The sequence below is a fragment of the Camellia sinensis genome, chromosome 7, assembly GCF_055761805.1.
Source record: "Camellia sinensis isolate YWXY chromosome 7, ASM5576180v1, whole genome shotgun sequence".
NCBI lineage: Eukaryota > Viridiplantae > Streptophyta > Magnoliopsida > Ericales > Theaceae > Camellia > Camellia sinensis.
In genome coordinates this window covers 174,327,635-174,343,141 of record NC_138967.1, presented here as the reverse complement: position 1 = coordinate 174,343,141, position 15,507 = coordinate 174,327,635, and the positions used below count along the sequence as shown (strand labels likewise).

At 34.6% G+C, this 15,507-nt stretch overlaps 1 protein-coding gene across 8 annotated transcripts; it reads right to left on the bottom strand.

The window, feature by feature from the left end:
• Positions 1–252: 252 nt before the first annotated feature.
• Positions 253–14,689, bottom strand: LOC114299725 (uncharacterized). 8 transcript variants are annotated; one of them, XR_014336424.1, is made up of 6 exons: positions 14,234–14,415; positions 12,469–12,532; positions 8,831–11,658; positions 6,249–6,464; positions 1,957–2,121; positions 1,104–1,658 (listed from the first exon to the last, which is right to left on the bottom strand). XR_014336424.1 is itself a non-coding variant. In XM_028244572.2 (5 exons), the coding sequence occupies exons 3-5, from the start codon at positions 6,428–6,430 to the stop codon at positions 1,595–1,597; spliced, it is 411 nt and encodes a 136-aa protein (XP_028100373.2). In that variant the 5' UTR covers positions 6,431–6,464; positions 12,469–12,532; positions 14,422–14,670; the 3' UTR covers positions 1,104–1,594. The 8 variants fall into 8 exon arrangements, 5 of the variants coding, with proteins under 5 accessions (XP_028100393.2, XP_028100373.2, XP_028100381.2 ...); XR_014336425.1 differs by lacking the exons at positions 6,249–6,464; positions 14,234–14,415 and adding an exon at positions 14,422–14,689; XM_028244572.2 differs by lacking the exons at positions 8,831–11,658; positions 14,234–14,415 and adding an exon at positions 14,422–14,670.
• Between the last annotated feature and the right edge of the window lie 818 nt (positions 14,690–15,507).

Below are 15,507 nucleotides of genomic sequence, written 5' to 3'. Positions count from 1 at the left end.
TTCCCCTCTCTCTCTCTCTCTCTCTCTCTCTCTCTCTCTCTCTCTCTCTCTCTATTCTTCCCGATTCTAAGCATAGCTGGATAATTAATTGAAAATTTGTATAAGAACACATATGGCTCAAATTTATCAATACATTTAATATGAACATCCCTTACTGCTCTTGAAGCCTTAAAGCTCGAAGAAAGAGGCATCAAGCTAATTCAGCTCTTGCTAACATGCATCAGGCTAATCATAATTTTTACATATCCAATATGTCTTGTAATCAACACATCATATAACATTATATGGAGATAGGGAAATAATGCATAAAAGTACTCAATCATTCATACAAAAAGAGATCTAATCCGAGAAGGAAAATGTCATCAAAATACATAAATGAGATGCATAAAAATACATAACGTATTTTTTATATGGAGAAGGGGAAATAGTGCTTAAAAAATTCTCTCAATCATTCATACGTAAAGTATCATCAAAATGCATCTTCATCAAAACCATCATCCAACTCCATTAATCCCACCATCAATAATTTGGTTCCATCTTGCCAATGACATGATCATGAGTATCCCACTTTTGACAGAATAGTGGCACTGAAAAAACACAACAATTCAAAACAAATAAGAAAAACCAAAAACCCTCATTGGCCCTACAACAGAAAAGGGTTTTTACGACGCCAAATGCATGCCGTAAAAACCCTTTTATAATGTGCAGCGTCACGTCATATTATGACCAATCATGGAAAGTCATTCACTTTCAACGACATGCTATAGTACGTCGTTAAAAGCTATTTAATAGCAGATTTTGTGCGTCATTGTTACTTTTTCTATGACTACTTTTGCATGCCGTTATTTGGTGGGACCAATAACGACGCTGATTGTGTGCCGTAAAATATGTAATACAACAACTTGCTTAGCCTGTCATAGATAAGTAGGACATACCACAGCATTCGTGAAATGCTGTGGAATATTTCATATAATGGCCTAATTTGCTTGACATAGAATGTGCATTTTTTTTTTTAAATTCAGCAGATTTTATTTTGACATGTTTTGTTCAATCTAATATTACAAACAAGCTTCACAAAATATCAATCAACCACCAAAATATTATTTCAACCATAAAAAATAAAATATATCCATAAATTATAAACATTCAAAAATTGTCAATACATACATTCCAAACATCCAAAAACTAACCGCAAGTTCAAAAACATCCAAAAGGACTATCCTTAAGTTCTAAATTATCCAAAAAGTTATAAACCATCCAAAAATGTAAATATTTAAGTTTGTAAACATTACCCAAAACTATCCAATGATTATAGAAATCTATTCATCAAAGTCCTCAAAAACTATCCATAGATGTTAGGATTTCTACTCAAAGTCAAAGCTAATGAAATGGGTTGGCCAAGCAACAGTGCTTCCAATAGCATTCTCGAGCACAAACATCTCACGATTAGGGCGAAACAATGGCGCATTGACTATAATATGGTTAACCCATACTTTCCAACACCCAAGGCCAAGAGGCATGTGATGTACCAATGCTTTAGAATCTGTTGATGAAATTGTGTCTTCTACAACCACCGCTTTTGTTCCATCCCAATTCAACAATTTACATTTAGCATTGTCCAAAGATCCACCATTTCCAGTATCATTTGCATCATGCAACTATCATGACAGCAATACATAAGATAAGCTAATGAATTGAAGACAAAATTAAGGTTATTATTAATGCCATATAAAATTTATCCAAATATCTTCATCGCCTTCATTGTTTTCATCAGCCTAAAAAAATTGTAATACAATATCAAGTTATATTTGTTTACTCAAATTTAGTAGACAATATGGGATGTTTATGAAAATTTGACAAAAGCTCTTGAGTAGAAATGCAAGCAAGCAAGCAAACAAAAGCAGAAGCATGAGAAAAATGCAAATGAGTAAATTAATAATGTCATACAAAATTTACCTAATTATTTTGTTGTGAGTGCATCCTACGTTCACCACCTCTGTGCATCCTATGTTCACCTCTACTATTTTCCTCACCCTAAAATCTCTCTTTACAGATTGTTCTATAGCACGTAAGACATCTTCATCTGACTTGGCAAATGACGCTAGTTCCTGCTTCTTTAACCTGCATAAATCGAACTTAGTCATAAAGTAAAATGAGAAGAAAAATCCATAAATACGTAAACCACTAGGCTATAACATAGTAAAACACGTAATATTTTGACAAATATGGATTTTTTTATTTTATTTTATTTTTTTAGGTGAATAAGTCATAATATAAGAGACAAAAGAATACACAAATACAAGGGGTATGACCCAGGACCTAAAAGGTATACAAATAGAGCAGCCAACAAAAGCAAAAAAAACTAAAAAACAAGAAAAGATGGCAACCATCAAAAAAAACTGACCAAGAACCATAGAAAGCCAGATGACTAACAAACTAAAATAGGAAAGTAACCCATCTACAAACAAGGACACCATGTATAGCCCACATGAGAAAGCAGAACCCAACCAGAAACAAATAAAAAACCATAGCCACAAAGCTGCATGACAGCCCAAACAGCAGCTACACACAACCACACAACCAGCAACAGCTCATTAAGACCAGCTCCAGTTGAACCTAAGCAAAACCAGTAGCAGCACACTCCAAAAAACACAACACAGGCTGCACGGTAGCACACTACAACTGCAGACAAAGGGAGCCCGCAATAGGACATCAACAACAAAAACCAGCCTCAGAGCAACAATACACATACAGCAAACACACTGCCTAAGCAGCACAAATCCCATAACAGCTCAAAGCAGAAGCACACTGCTTAGACAGCCCAGGAGCAACCCCCCAGCACAGCAGTAACAGTAGTAGTAGCACAAGAGCGAATCAGAGGAGCAACAAGAGATAAAAACAAGAAAGCCCAGCTACAACAACTAGAAGAAATCCCCAAAAAATGGAAACTTGCCAACTACCTCCACAAAGAGATCCTGAAAGGCCAAGCAATCAACACCACCGGGGAGTATTCAACAAACAATGAGAAGCAAGGTAATGCCCTTATTTATAGCTCAGTCACTCAACCCACAGACACTCAGGAACCACTCTATAACAAAATGATAACAACCAAGAACAACACAAGAACTAACACTACAAAAATTTCAATTTTTTGCGACGGCAAAATGCCATCGCAAATACTCATTATGCCGTCTCAAAAAACTTTTAGCGATGGCAAATGACTTTTAGCGACAGCAAAAGGGGGCTCACAATAGAGAGCGTTGCAAAAACTTTTTAGCGACTATGTTACTATTTGCGACGACATTTTACTGTCACCAATAACGTGTAAAAATATAGACCTTTTTGCGACGGCACTATTTTACCGTTACCAAAAATATTATTTGAGAAGGTAGAAATTGTTGTCGCAAATTTTTTTTTTTTTTTTTTTGCGACAGCATTGATTATGTCGCAAAAAAGGTTTTTGATTTTTTGCGACGTTGTGGTGCCGTCGCAAAAAATGCAATATTTATTAAAAATTGTAAAATACCTATTTTTTGTGACGGTTTGGTGCCATCGCAAAAAAAACAAAAAAAACCTACTGTAAATTAATTAAAAATATTAAAATTACCTGTATTCAATGAAATTTTTTTAAAAAAAAAAACCAATAATTGCATAATAATATAAAAATTCCTGTATAAAAATAATAATTTCTCCATAATAAACATATCCTTGCATTCATAACTATACATTAACAAAATTAACCCAGTACATAATGTTCCATAATACATATATAATGTTTAAATACGTAATGTTATTCATAATTCAAAACAACATAAATCAAAATTAAAAGTTTTCCTCGGCATTCTTTGTGGTACAAAAACAAAAATTAGTAGCATTCTTCACAGGCATGAAATCCACAAGAAGCAAACTCCTACTCCAAAAATATCTGGAAAAAAAATTAAAAATAATTAATGACAATATAATAATGTATTAATATGTTAATTACAAAAAAAAAACATAAAAATTTAACTACTATACAATTAGAAAGATAATTAAGTAAATAATTGTGCCTAGACCAAAATCCGACTCTAACTCCCAAACTGGGAACTCAATTTGAGTCCCGTCTTCTCCCACAACTCTCTCGTGCCAAGGTAGTTGTGTGTGTCAAGTTTCGTGCTAATCCGACGCCGTTTGGTGATTTTGGGGCGTTAACACCTTGAATTCTAAATTTTTTAAAGAACTAATTTACCTAAAGTGAAATCCGACTCTAACTCCCAAACCGGGAACCCGATTCAAATCTCGTCTTCTCCCACAAATCTCACGTGCCAAAGCGTTCGCGAGTACCAAGTTTCGTGCTAATCCGACGCCGTTTGGTGATTTTGGGGTGTCAATACCTCAAATTCTAAGTTTTTTAAAAAACTAGTTTGCCTAGAGTGAAATCCGGCTCTAACTCCCAAACTGAGAACCCGATTCTAGTCCCGTCTTCTCCCACAAGTCTCTCGTGCAACATGTGCCAAGTTTCGTGCTAATCCGACGCCGTTTGGTGATTTTGTGGCGTTAACACTTCGAATTCTAAGTTTTTTAAAGAACTAGTTTACCTAAAATGAAATCCGGCTCTAACTCCCAAACCGGAAACCCGATGTGAGTCCCGTCTTCTCCCACAAGTCTCACGTGCCAAGGCGGTCGTGTGTTCCAAGTTTCGTCCTAATCCGACGCCGTTTGGTGATTTTGGGGTATCAACACCTCAAATTCTACGTTTTTTTAAAGAACAGTTTGCCTAAAGTGAAATCCAGCTCTAACTCTCAAACCGGGAACCCAATTCGAGTCTCATCTTCTCCCACAAGTCCCACGTGCCAAAGCGGTCGTGTGTGCCAAGTTTCGTGCTAATCTGATGCCGTTTGGTGATTTTGGGGCGTTAACACCTCGAATTCTAAGTTTTTTAAAGAACTAGTTTTCCTATAGTAAAATCCAGCTCTAACTCCCAAATTGGGAACCCGATTCGAGTCCCGTGTTCTCCCACAAGTCTCTCGTGTCAAGACGGTCGTGTGTGCCAAGTTTCATGCTAATCCGATGCCGTTTGGTAATTTTAGGGCATTAACACCTCGAATTCTAAATTTCTTAAGAAACTAATTTGTCTGGAGTAAAATCCAACTCTAAATCCCAAAACAGTAAGTTTGTCTACTGAAAACTACATACATACACAGGTGATCGTATTGTCTATATTTGTGTGTACTTGTATGTATATATATACACTTAGGCATCGCTTGGTATTAATTTTTTAAAAAGTCAAGTAATTTAAAAAGTGATTAGAAAAATAAAGTATACTGTCTAAATCTAAATTTAGTACATAGTGAGTCATGTTATCTACACACTTAAATTTTTATTAATTTTTGAATTAAATTTCTGACTCTAACATTGTTATTTAATGAAGTATACTTGTCTCTATTATTTCAAAAACTAAAATGTTTTTATATAATAAGTGCATTTGCATTGGTGAATGCCAAAATAACAATGTCGAAGCTCTAATTTGACATTGTACGATGTCAAAGTATCGAAGTTTGGAAATATCACTCCACACATGTAAATACTATTTTGGCACAAGGGCTAATCAAAAATATTAGTTGTTGCTCTCTCTTAAAACTCCCTACAACTAAGCGTTGATCTCACTATCTCACACCATTGGTCTCACTTTCACAGAATTCACTAGAAGGCCATCACACAATATATCCTTAAAAAAAAATCACTATATCCCACCATCAAGCCTCTTCTCTCTCCCTCACGACTATCATCTCAGATAATGCCCATCCCCTCTCACCCATCCCTCTCTTTTCCTCTCTTTCTGATTTACTTGTTCAACTTTCAACAATCCATATACATTCTACTTCGTCTCAAATATCAAGCTTAGGAAAGTGTTACATAGAGCTTATGGCTCCAATATTTTTTTTACCGACAAAATGAAATTTTATTTAATGAAAATCCGAGTGCATCTTCTAACTTATGTTGTCTTCTGTATATTTGCACACCAATACCAACAGTGAAAAGAAGAAGAAAACAAAAAAAGAATAACAAAAAACTATCCTTGATGGAGAATCACCATAAGTTTGAGTACACAGCTAAGCAATTGAAGAGACAAGAAAAAATACATGACTTTGGAAAAAATCCAAATGCTAAAAATAAATTTAATTCATTCGCTAAGGATAAAAATAAAAAATAAAAAAATATCATAAATCTTTACCAAAAGATAGAACCTCAACAAGAAAGATGGATACCTCACATTGGCATGTGGGCAATCAAAAATTTCACATTGATTGATGGTAGGCATTGAACCATGAAGAGGAAGAACAAGAAAACTTGTTGGGATCTCTAAGTAAACTGTTTGCTTTAATTTTTTCAAGCAGCTTAGAAATGTCATCCCAACAAGTGAGGAATACAAGAATGGCTCCATCACCATTATGACGACAAATGTGTTCTATTGTTGATTCCACCTACAAGAGATTAATGTATCCTTTAGGTAAAGAGGCATTTTCAAGCTAAGAATTAACACCAATATGACTTGTGAGAACCCTCTAATATGTTCCAAGAGCTTTATAAGTATGTTCAACAAATAAAAGAAAATGCTACTAGCTTAAAATTGTTCAATGATGCAGTTCAAACCTTATACCTTTTTTTTTCCTCCTAACAAATAAATTTGTGCTTCAAACTCATCTGAAGAATTTTAAACGCAACAAATAGAATTAATAATAATAATAATAATAACAGCACCATGATGCCCAAAGTTCCACCATCATATTTCTCTTAGTTTCCTACAAATAAAAAAGGGTTGTACTCAATGCATAAGTTTCCCTACTCAGAACAGGGTCTAGGATAGGAATAAGCGGACAACCTTCCCCAAACTGTTTGTAGAGAGGCCAATTCCGGGATTCAAACCCACTCCACAACACTGGGAATCCTAGACACCCCTCAAACTTGTTTAAATTAAAGGAGTAGCCTTATTATAAATATTTGTGTAGCTCCAAAGTGTCACTCCAATATCTTCCTCAAGTATCAATCCATTTGACAATTCAAATGTACATGCTCAAATGTCCAGTATCTAGGTAGCTGGCCAGTGTGCCACACCACAAACTTCCCTCTTACATGATAGCTTCTATTTCAGGAACATTCCAGCTTCATTGTAGGAACCTGTTCTACAATGGTTACTTTTTTTCTTTTTCTTTAATTCTGCTTTCTTTTACTTTATTATGATCTTTTGCCTTTTCTGCACACGTTATGCTTCTGTGATCACTCAGCAACTTCTCTCCATGTTTTTTATTTTTTCAATTTTTTTTTGGTATTTAGTTTTGTATTTTATTAGGTAAAGCTACGGATATATTGCACAATTTCTGTGGATTTTCTCGGTTATGACCATTTCAGATATCCTAAAGTCTGGCAACATTTGTAGAAATTGATAAATATAGCACTCTTATAGATGAAGTCGCGTCGCGTATGTTTAGTTACTACAGGATTCAGTAAACCCACCCACAACTTTTTCAATTAATTAAATTGTGTAGTAGAGTAGGTTATATACACAAAAATAGAGTTCTAGCCATGGCTACATCCTTTTGGAATTGTATTAAAAAAAATTAAGAATGAAATTCCAAAGCCAACAATATTTTCATGAAAACCATGAAGAGTGACACTTCTCATGCCACCTGACAACCAAACTAAAAAAATCATGGCTTGAAGCAACCCAATTAGAGGCATAACCACAACAAAACAACCATGATCTGAACCAACTCAAAGAGGCACAACCTCCACCACTATGGAAAATTCAAACCTATTCCACTTAATTTTAGATGAATTCAAGCACATTCCTAAGTTGAAAAAAATTACAAGTAATCTCACTTTTTCTGAGTTAAATAAGTTGAAAAAATCAAATAATCTATAATCTAGAATTGTAATCAAACACCATCAATTGACGTTTTTTTAATCAAATAATCAAACTAAAACCAAAGATTTATTTATAAAAAAACAAAATTCAAACCCATTAAGAAATGAATTGAACAAATACAAATTCTATTATGTATTAAAATTAAGTTAAATTTTTTTATACATACCTTAGTCCCCACTCCATCCTTGAGTGTGAGAGATTTCTGCTCTTAATTCTTATTTTACAACTACTATATTAAAGAGCACAGATCCTTCAGGAAATAGCTTTTCAAACTTTGGAAAGCATAATGGTTCACACAAAGACAATAAGAGGAAAAGTCATGGCCTGACCAAAAGGTGGCAGTTTAAAGGTGTAGCAGTAACTAATGTCCTTAAGGGCAGCAGGTATCCCCCGAATCCTTCCAAATAATAATAATAATCTCACAAGATTTGTTTCCTTTCTTTCTTTCTCTTTTCTCTTTTTTCCCCTTTTTTTAAACTCAAAGAAATCAAGATTTCAAAAAGCAAATGACAGTGTAAAGAAACCCAATAATGGAGGTGGATGTATGAATAACAGTCATAAAATAGCTCAGCTACGTCAAATCCAATGCTTAACGTGAGAGGAAAACAACATTTGGGATAAGACGAAAAATAAAGCAAAACCCAGATCACATTGAAGGGGAAAAAAAAAACTAGATTCCAATGTTTGATTTTTTGTAAGAAAAACCCAATTACAGATACGATTCGCATAAACAACTCCAAAACAGAGGAAGGCTAAGAAGAGAGGGGGAAAGAAACCTACATTGGGATTTCTGCAACAGAAGAAGGAAGCAATTTTGTGCATCGTATTTAATTTTCTGCATTTGGTTTTTGTCCTCATTGGTTCATGGTGGGCATTAGACAAAACAACAAATAAAAAAATTCAAGAAAAAAGCTTTTTAGTTACCTAATCGCCGACTCTTCACAAGATTGGAGGGTATTCTGATTGATGTCCAAATACCCGATTTGATGCCCTCTTGTGCAAAGGTGTCGGTGGGCGGCGGTGGCGATGGCGGTGGTGGAGCTTCTGGCCGTTGTCTCTCACTCCCGCTCCCTCTCTTTTACATGCCTTTCGATGGACCCTTTTATTTTCTTTTTTTTATTAGAAGAAGTCAGAAGAAGCCAAAAGTTAATGTATTTTGATATATATATTTTTTAATATTTGTTTTGGCATTTGGCGCCTGAATTTTTTTAATTTTAGCGCTATTTTTTTTTTGGATCATAGCTTTTACGATAGAAATTGAGTATCATGTAAAGTTAAATATTTTTAACGGCTAACTTTTTATACGTTGTGAAAAGTTTAATTTTTAATGAAAATTTTGTAGTTAATGATTTTTTTTTTTTTGTATTTTTTTTAGTTACTGAGGTTGAAAATTTATTTGTTTCATTTTTATTTTAATGATTTTTTTTTATTTGGTAGAAGTAAGGGTAATATTTTAATGAAAAATATTTTTCGTTAAAATAAAGTTAATTTTTTATGGTCAATGAAAAATATTTTTTTGCGGCCCAATTTTTTTTTGTTACTAAAAATCAAGAGCTAATTTTTTGTGGTAGAGAAGAGGGAGCGGCAGTAGTGGTGAAGGTGGTGGATAAGAGGTGGTTGTGGTAGTGGTGGTGATGGTGATGGCGAAGGAGATTAGTGGTGAAGTTGTGGTAGTGGTAGAGGAGATGAAGTGGCGGTGGTAGAGGAGAGGTGGTAGTAGTAGTAGTAGTAGCAGTAGTGGTAGCAATGGTGGTAGCGGTAGTGGAGTGGTAGCGATGGTGGTAGTAATGGTAGTCGTAGAGGTGGAGTGGCAACAATGGTAATAATGGTGGTAGTGGAATGACATTTGCAATAGTGGTGAATATGGTAGAGGAGATGGGTGGTGAGAGAAAGATGAGTGAGAGATAGATAGAGAAGAGGGATAGAGATAAAGACAAAGACAGAGTGATGAGCGAGAGAGAGAAAAAGAAACAAAGTGGTCACTAAAAGTGTATTTTCTTGTAGTGGAGAGCTCGATAAATAGAGAAGAGGGGAGGGAGAGAGTGAACAAGGTGAACACAATGGGGGAGAGAGACAGATAGACAGACACAGAGAAAAAAAAAGAGAGAGAAGAGTGAGAGATAGATAGACAGACAGAGAGATATAGAGAGAGAAAAGTGATGAGTGAGAGAGAAAGAGATAGAGAGATAGAGACAGAGAGAGACAGAAAAAAGAGAGAAAAATGAGATGAGCGAGAGATAGACAAAGAGAGAGAGAGAAAGAGAAAGAGAGTAAAAAGAGATGATCGAGAGAAATACATAGAAAAAGAGAGATTGAGAGAGAAGAAAGATGAGGGAGAGAGACAAAGAGAGAGATGAACGAGAGAGATAGAGAAAGAAGAGAGATAAGAGAGATTGAGAGAAGAGAGATGAGCGAGAGACAAAGAGAGAGAGAGACATAGAGAAAGAGAAAGAGATAGAGAGTGAAAGACAGAAAAAGAGATAGAGAGAAAAGAGAGGTGAACCAGAGACAGAGAGAGAGATAGAGAGAAGAGAGATAAACGAGAGAGACATAGAGAGAAGAAAGATGAACAAGAGAGTGAGAGATAGAGAGATGAGCGAGAAAGATAAAAAGAGAATAGAGATGAAAGAGATAGAGAGAAGAGAGATAAGCGAAAGAAACAGAGAGAGAAAAGAGATAGATGAGTAAGAGACACACACCGAGATAGAGAGAGAGACAGACAGATAGACAGATAGACAAAGAGAGATGAGTGATGAGTGAGAGAGAAAAAAAGAAGAGAAAGAGGAAGATGAAAAAAATGGGTGAAAAGAGACAAACAAAGAGAGAAAGAGAGAGAAAGAAAGAAAAGGAGCGAAAAGAGATAAACGAGAGAGAGACAGAGAGAGATGAGCGAGAGAGATAAAGAGAAGAGAGATGGGCGAGAGACACAGAGAGAAAAAGAGAGAGAGAGAGAGAGAGAGAGAGAGAGAGAGATAGACAGACACACAGGCAGACAAGAGTGATGAGTGAGAGAGAGAAAGAGAAAGAGAAGAGAGACAGAGACAGAGAGATAGAAAGATGAAAAAATGGGTGAAAAGAGAAATGTTATATCAAAAGAATAAGACGACATTTTTTTTTTTTTGTGACAGAAAAATACCGTTACATTTATTTAAACCATTTTGTGACTATATATATATGAAGTCGTCTCAAAGCTACAATATATATATATATTTTTTTTTTTTTTCCTTTTTTTTTTTGCAACATTACCTATTACAGTCGCAAAAAACTCTTCTTTTTTTTTTTTTGCGACTGCAGCTTGTGCTGTCGCAAAAAACTCTATTTTTTTGCAACAACAATCTCTGCCGTCACAAATACTCTATTTTTTTTTGCGACGGCAATTTCTACCAGCGCAAATGCTCTCCTTTTTCATGACAGCATTTTCTGCCGTCACAAATACTCTATTTTTTGCAGCGGCAAGTTGTGTCATCTCAAAAAGTCACATTTTTTCACGACGGCAAGTTGTGCCGTCGCAAAAAGTTCCGTCTTTTAAGCCCACTTTTCTTGTAGTGTAACCAACAATTTATAACTCAGTCACTCAATCCTCAACAACAACATCCCTAAAAAAGGACCAGCTGTGTACCTGCAAACAAAATATAATATATTTGAAAGCTCACGCCACTCAACCCTCAAAGAGAAGGGAACACACCAACTCACCTAACTTTTGCCTCACTTACGTTCAACACACATTCCGTAAAAAAGAACCAGCTTGGAACCTACATGGACAAACAGTTAGAAAGTGCTTTGAGGCCTTACATGCTTAACCCTAAAAAAAGACCCTCTATAACATTAGCTACCCTATTTTATAACTCATATCACTTAACTCACTTCGCTACAATGTACCAGCCAAACCTGCCATAGTTTTTAAAAAAAAAAAAAAAAACCTGCCAAATTTGTGCCAGATTTGCAACCAAAGAAAGCTACAAATATGGATATAGCTGATAGTCAAAGCTTAATTGCATGCCATATCCTATAACTTAAAGGACCTCAATGAAAATTACACAATTCCCACTACAATTATCAATTATCTCTATGCTACAAATGATGTATTTTTCAAGTTTAAAACTAGGAAAAATGTAGTTCTTCCGCATCCTTCCCCCAGTGAACTTTCAAAAATAATTAAAGAGTTCACAAGTCATTTTAAACAACATAGCTTCCCCTTAGGAATTTGATGTGGTCAAAGTGTAAAATTTTGTTGGGAGATGACATCGTCAAGAATGATGGATATGATGTGCTCTAATTAAGGAAAACATTCTCTTTGCGGCTTATTAAAAAGGAAAATGTCAGAAGGCCACACTAAGAATCAATTGCAGGCATTGTCAAAGAGTATTGCACAAAGTAATATAGGGATTTAGCCCCTTGATAAGTGTTTCCTTTAATGGATCAAATTACATGTAAGGAACAATAAAATGAATACTTCAAAACAAAGTAATTTAGACCAATTCATCATTATAATTAATATGAAAAAAAAATTATAATTAATAGGAAAAGCAGTTTGAGAGACATGTTGCCTCCTCGAGAAGTACCGCTAATGTTTGCTCTCCTCTCTTCTATGTAAACTTGCCTTCCAGCCAACTGTATTGGAGATTCCTACAAAAAGAAAATCAAGAACACAAATGAAAGATTGCATGAAAAATCCTCACACAAGTGAAAAAGATGAAATTGACTCTTTCAGGCACCTATGGTTTCACACAAAACAAGACCAAGATAAGATGATCAAGAAAACTCTTAATACAATCATAATACAAGAAAAAAAATATTAGAACCATTCACAGCAAGTTCCACAAGATACTTAGTAGTGTGGTATGACAACATTACAAAATCAATGATGGATCTCTTCAAATATATTTCGTTTCTCACTTTCCCACAAGGAATTTCTGTTGAAACAAACAAGCGAGGAGTTCTTAAAACATCAATTCTTTAAAAACACTTTGAAATAGTTTTATGAAACTTTAAACATTGTTTTCACATAAAAATTAAAATGATATGAAACTAATGGGTGTTTCCCAAAATGACGAGCATTGGAAGATACAGGCCCCTAAGTAGCAACCTTCGTCATGCTAATATGCTATACAATAACTTCAAAATTCAACATTTCGAGTTGCATAATTTCCATGGTATGTGGTGAGGTGATGACTGGCCACTTAAGAAACCTCTTTTATGTCATTTTGCTTTAAGGAACTTACCAGGCCTGTGGTAAGCTATCCAGTTTCTAATTCAAGATAAAGATAGAAATGTTAATTCCAAAAACACAATGTATTCTCAATACAGTACAAAAATGTCATCAAGAGAAAACCCCCGTCTCATGTTTTCAGAGTAAAATGACAATTTTTTTGCCTACAGGAACTTGTTAGGTCATATACAGGATACACTATCTTAACAATTTAAGTACTAATAATTCCTATTTATTGAACTGATGTTGCACCCACAAATAAATCAGGAAATAAGAGCATGATAATAGCTACCTAACTAAATTAGAGTAACCTTAAGTAAACACAAAAACACTTCAGAGAAAAATACATTTATAATAGTCTGCAAAACAAAGTTGATGTTGAATGGAACAACTAGTAATTTGTTGTTAATAAAGCCACAGACATCATCAAGGAACAAAGGAAGAAAGCTAGTAAAAAGAAAATGGATAGCATATCTCTTATACCTGGTAGTAAAATATCTGAAAGATTGGAATACTGTATCTCAATATTTCTTCTTTATTTTTTCTGTCTTTATTTTTCTATGGGTGAATCTAGCACGATTCACAATTCGCTTAACATTTACGATTTAAGTGATTCTTGAAACTGTTAGATCTGATGGATTTTGACCCCTTTTTAATTCATGAAAATGCTAGAATACAACTTCTAAGAGGGAATGTTAGATCTAGCTCGTTTTCTTTTCTTTTATATATATATATATATATATATAATTGTTTAACATTATTTTTTATGGTTTGTGCCAAATCTTACCACGTTTCTCAATTTGATTCGATTCTGTTTCAAAAAATTAGGATTTGAATTCACATTACAAACTATGTAACTAGTAAAATATTAAATGCGAAACTAAGATATCAACATATCAAAAAGGAAAAGCACATACTATATATATAAAACAATTATATATATACTTAGTATATAAAGATAGATAGATACTTAAATTTTGATATTGCTAGGTATAAATACGCAAAATGATTAAAAATGGGTTTTAGATCAAAATAGGTGATGAAATCAAACATCATATTCGAACAAACACAAACAAGAAAAAACATAAATCAATAATCTCAATAGACAAAATCCGTACCCCTGCGAATCAAATCTCCTTGGAACTGAAGAGAAAAAACTAAAACCCAGAAAATAATCAGTGCCCTAATCTCTGCTTCGAACTTGTGCAGATTTGTGGGTTGATTTCCCCCAAATGAAATGTGTTTAGGGCAAATCAGAGAGAGAGAGAGAGAGAGAGATAGAGAAGAGAAGAGTAGGAGTGTGTACCATCCCTTATCTCCCTCTTTGTGCCCGACACTATTAAGTCCAGTCGTTAACTTCATTTTGCTAATCGAAGCCGCAAAGAGACGAGTTAGAAAACGGAAGACAACTACCGAGTTAGAAGATGGAAGTGACCAATGAGACGACGAGCGAAACGGCGATGGATATCGTTGTCAAGCCAGTCGTCGTACCGTCAGTCACTGCCAAAGAGAGATTGAAACCCTTCGAACCAGTCTCTCAAATGATTAGAATCTATTAGAAGCCAAACAGTTGATGTATATGTTCTTTTTCTATTTTTTTTTTGGGTGAATTGGTGCCATAAATTTCATTTTGGCGCCTTTTTTTTATTATTATACAATTCACAACATACATTATGTGTCATAAAAAGTGCAATACTGTTAATGGCAGGCATTGTGTGTGTTGTGAAAAGTGCAATACTTTTCACAGCTAGTGTATGTGTATCTTGTATAGTTGATATATTAATGGCATACCATATACATGTCATAGAAAGTTTTATTGTTTGCGGCAAACATTGCAAGCCATAAAAAAATCATTGTTATTACCATTCATGGCCTACGCAATAGACACTCCATGGTTGGAAAATTATTTACAATGTGCAAAAAAACAAGTCGTAAAAGTGAGAAACTACGGCTTGCATTTGTTGTATGTCATTAATGTGGTGCCGTAAAAAATTAATTTTGTTGTAGTGCCCATTCCATAATAGGCCAATTAGCATATGCTTAACAAGTTGGAACTATTATAAGACAACTATAAGACCAATAATGAGATGCATGTTGAAACATTATAAATCTATCTTTCATTCTGGAACATTATAATTTTTTTATAGGTGAAGCAATAGTGAGTGCAAAAAACATATAAACATGGAAGCATGCAACTAATCTATAATAACATCTGACCTTAAACCATGGAAGCATGCAGTTGAGGCATTAGTCAATAAAAGGACCACCAATTTATGGACCCTATAGCTTGTGCACTATTTTTTAAAAGAGTCCATGACCAGTACTGATGCTACTTTTAAACCATAATTTTAGTGTGACATATTAGTATCAATATCAGTAAATAAATAGCCAA

Coding starts and splice junctions, on each gene's coding strand:
- LOC114299725 (XM_028244572.2), bottom strand. CDS start 6,430: ATGGTGATGGAGCCATTCTTGTATTCCTCACTTGTTGGGATGACATTT. Junction 2,122..6,248: donor TGCCCACATGCCAATGTGAG/GTATCCATCTTT, acceptor CGATTTATGCAG/GTTAAAGAAGCAGGAACTAG. Junction 1,659..1,956: donor ACTCACAACAAAATAATTAG/GTAAATTTTGTA, acceptor CTGTCATGATAG/TTGCATGATGCAAATGATAC.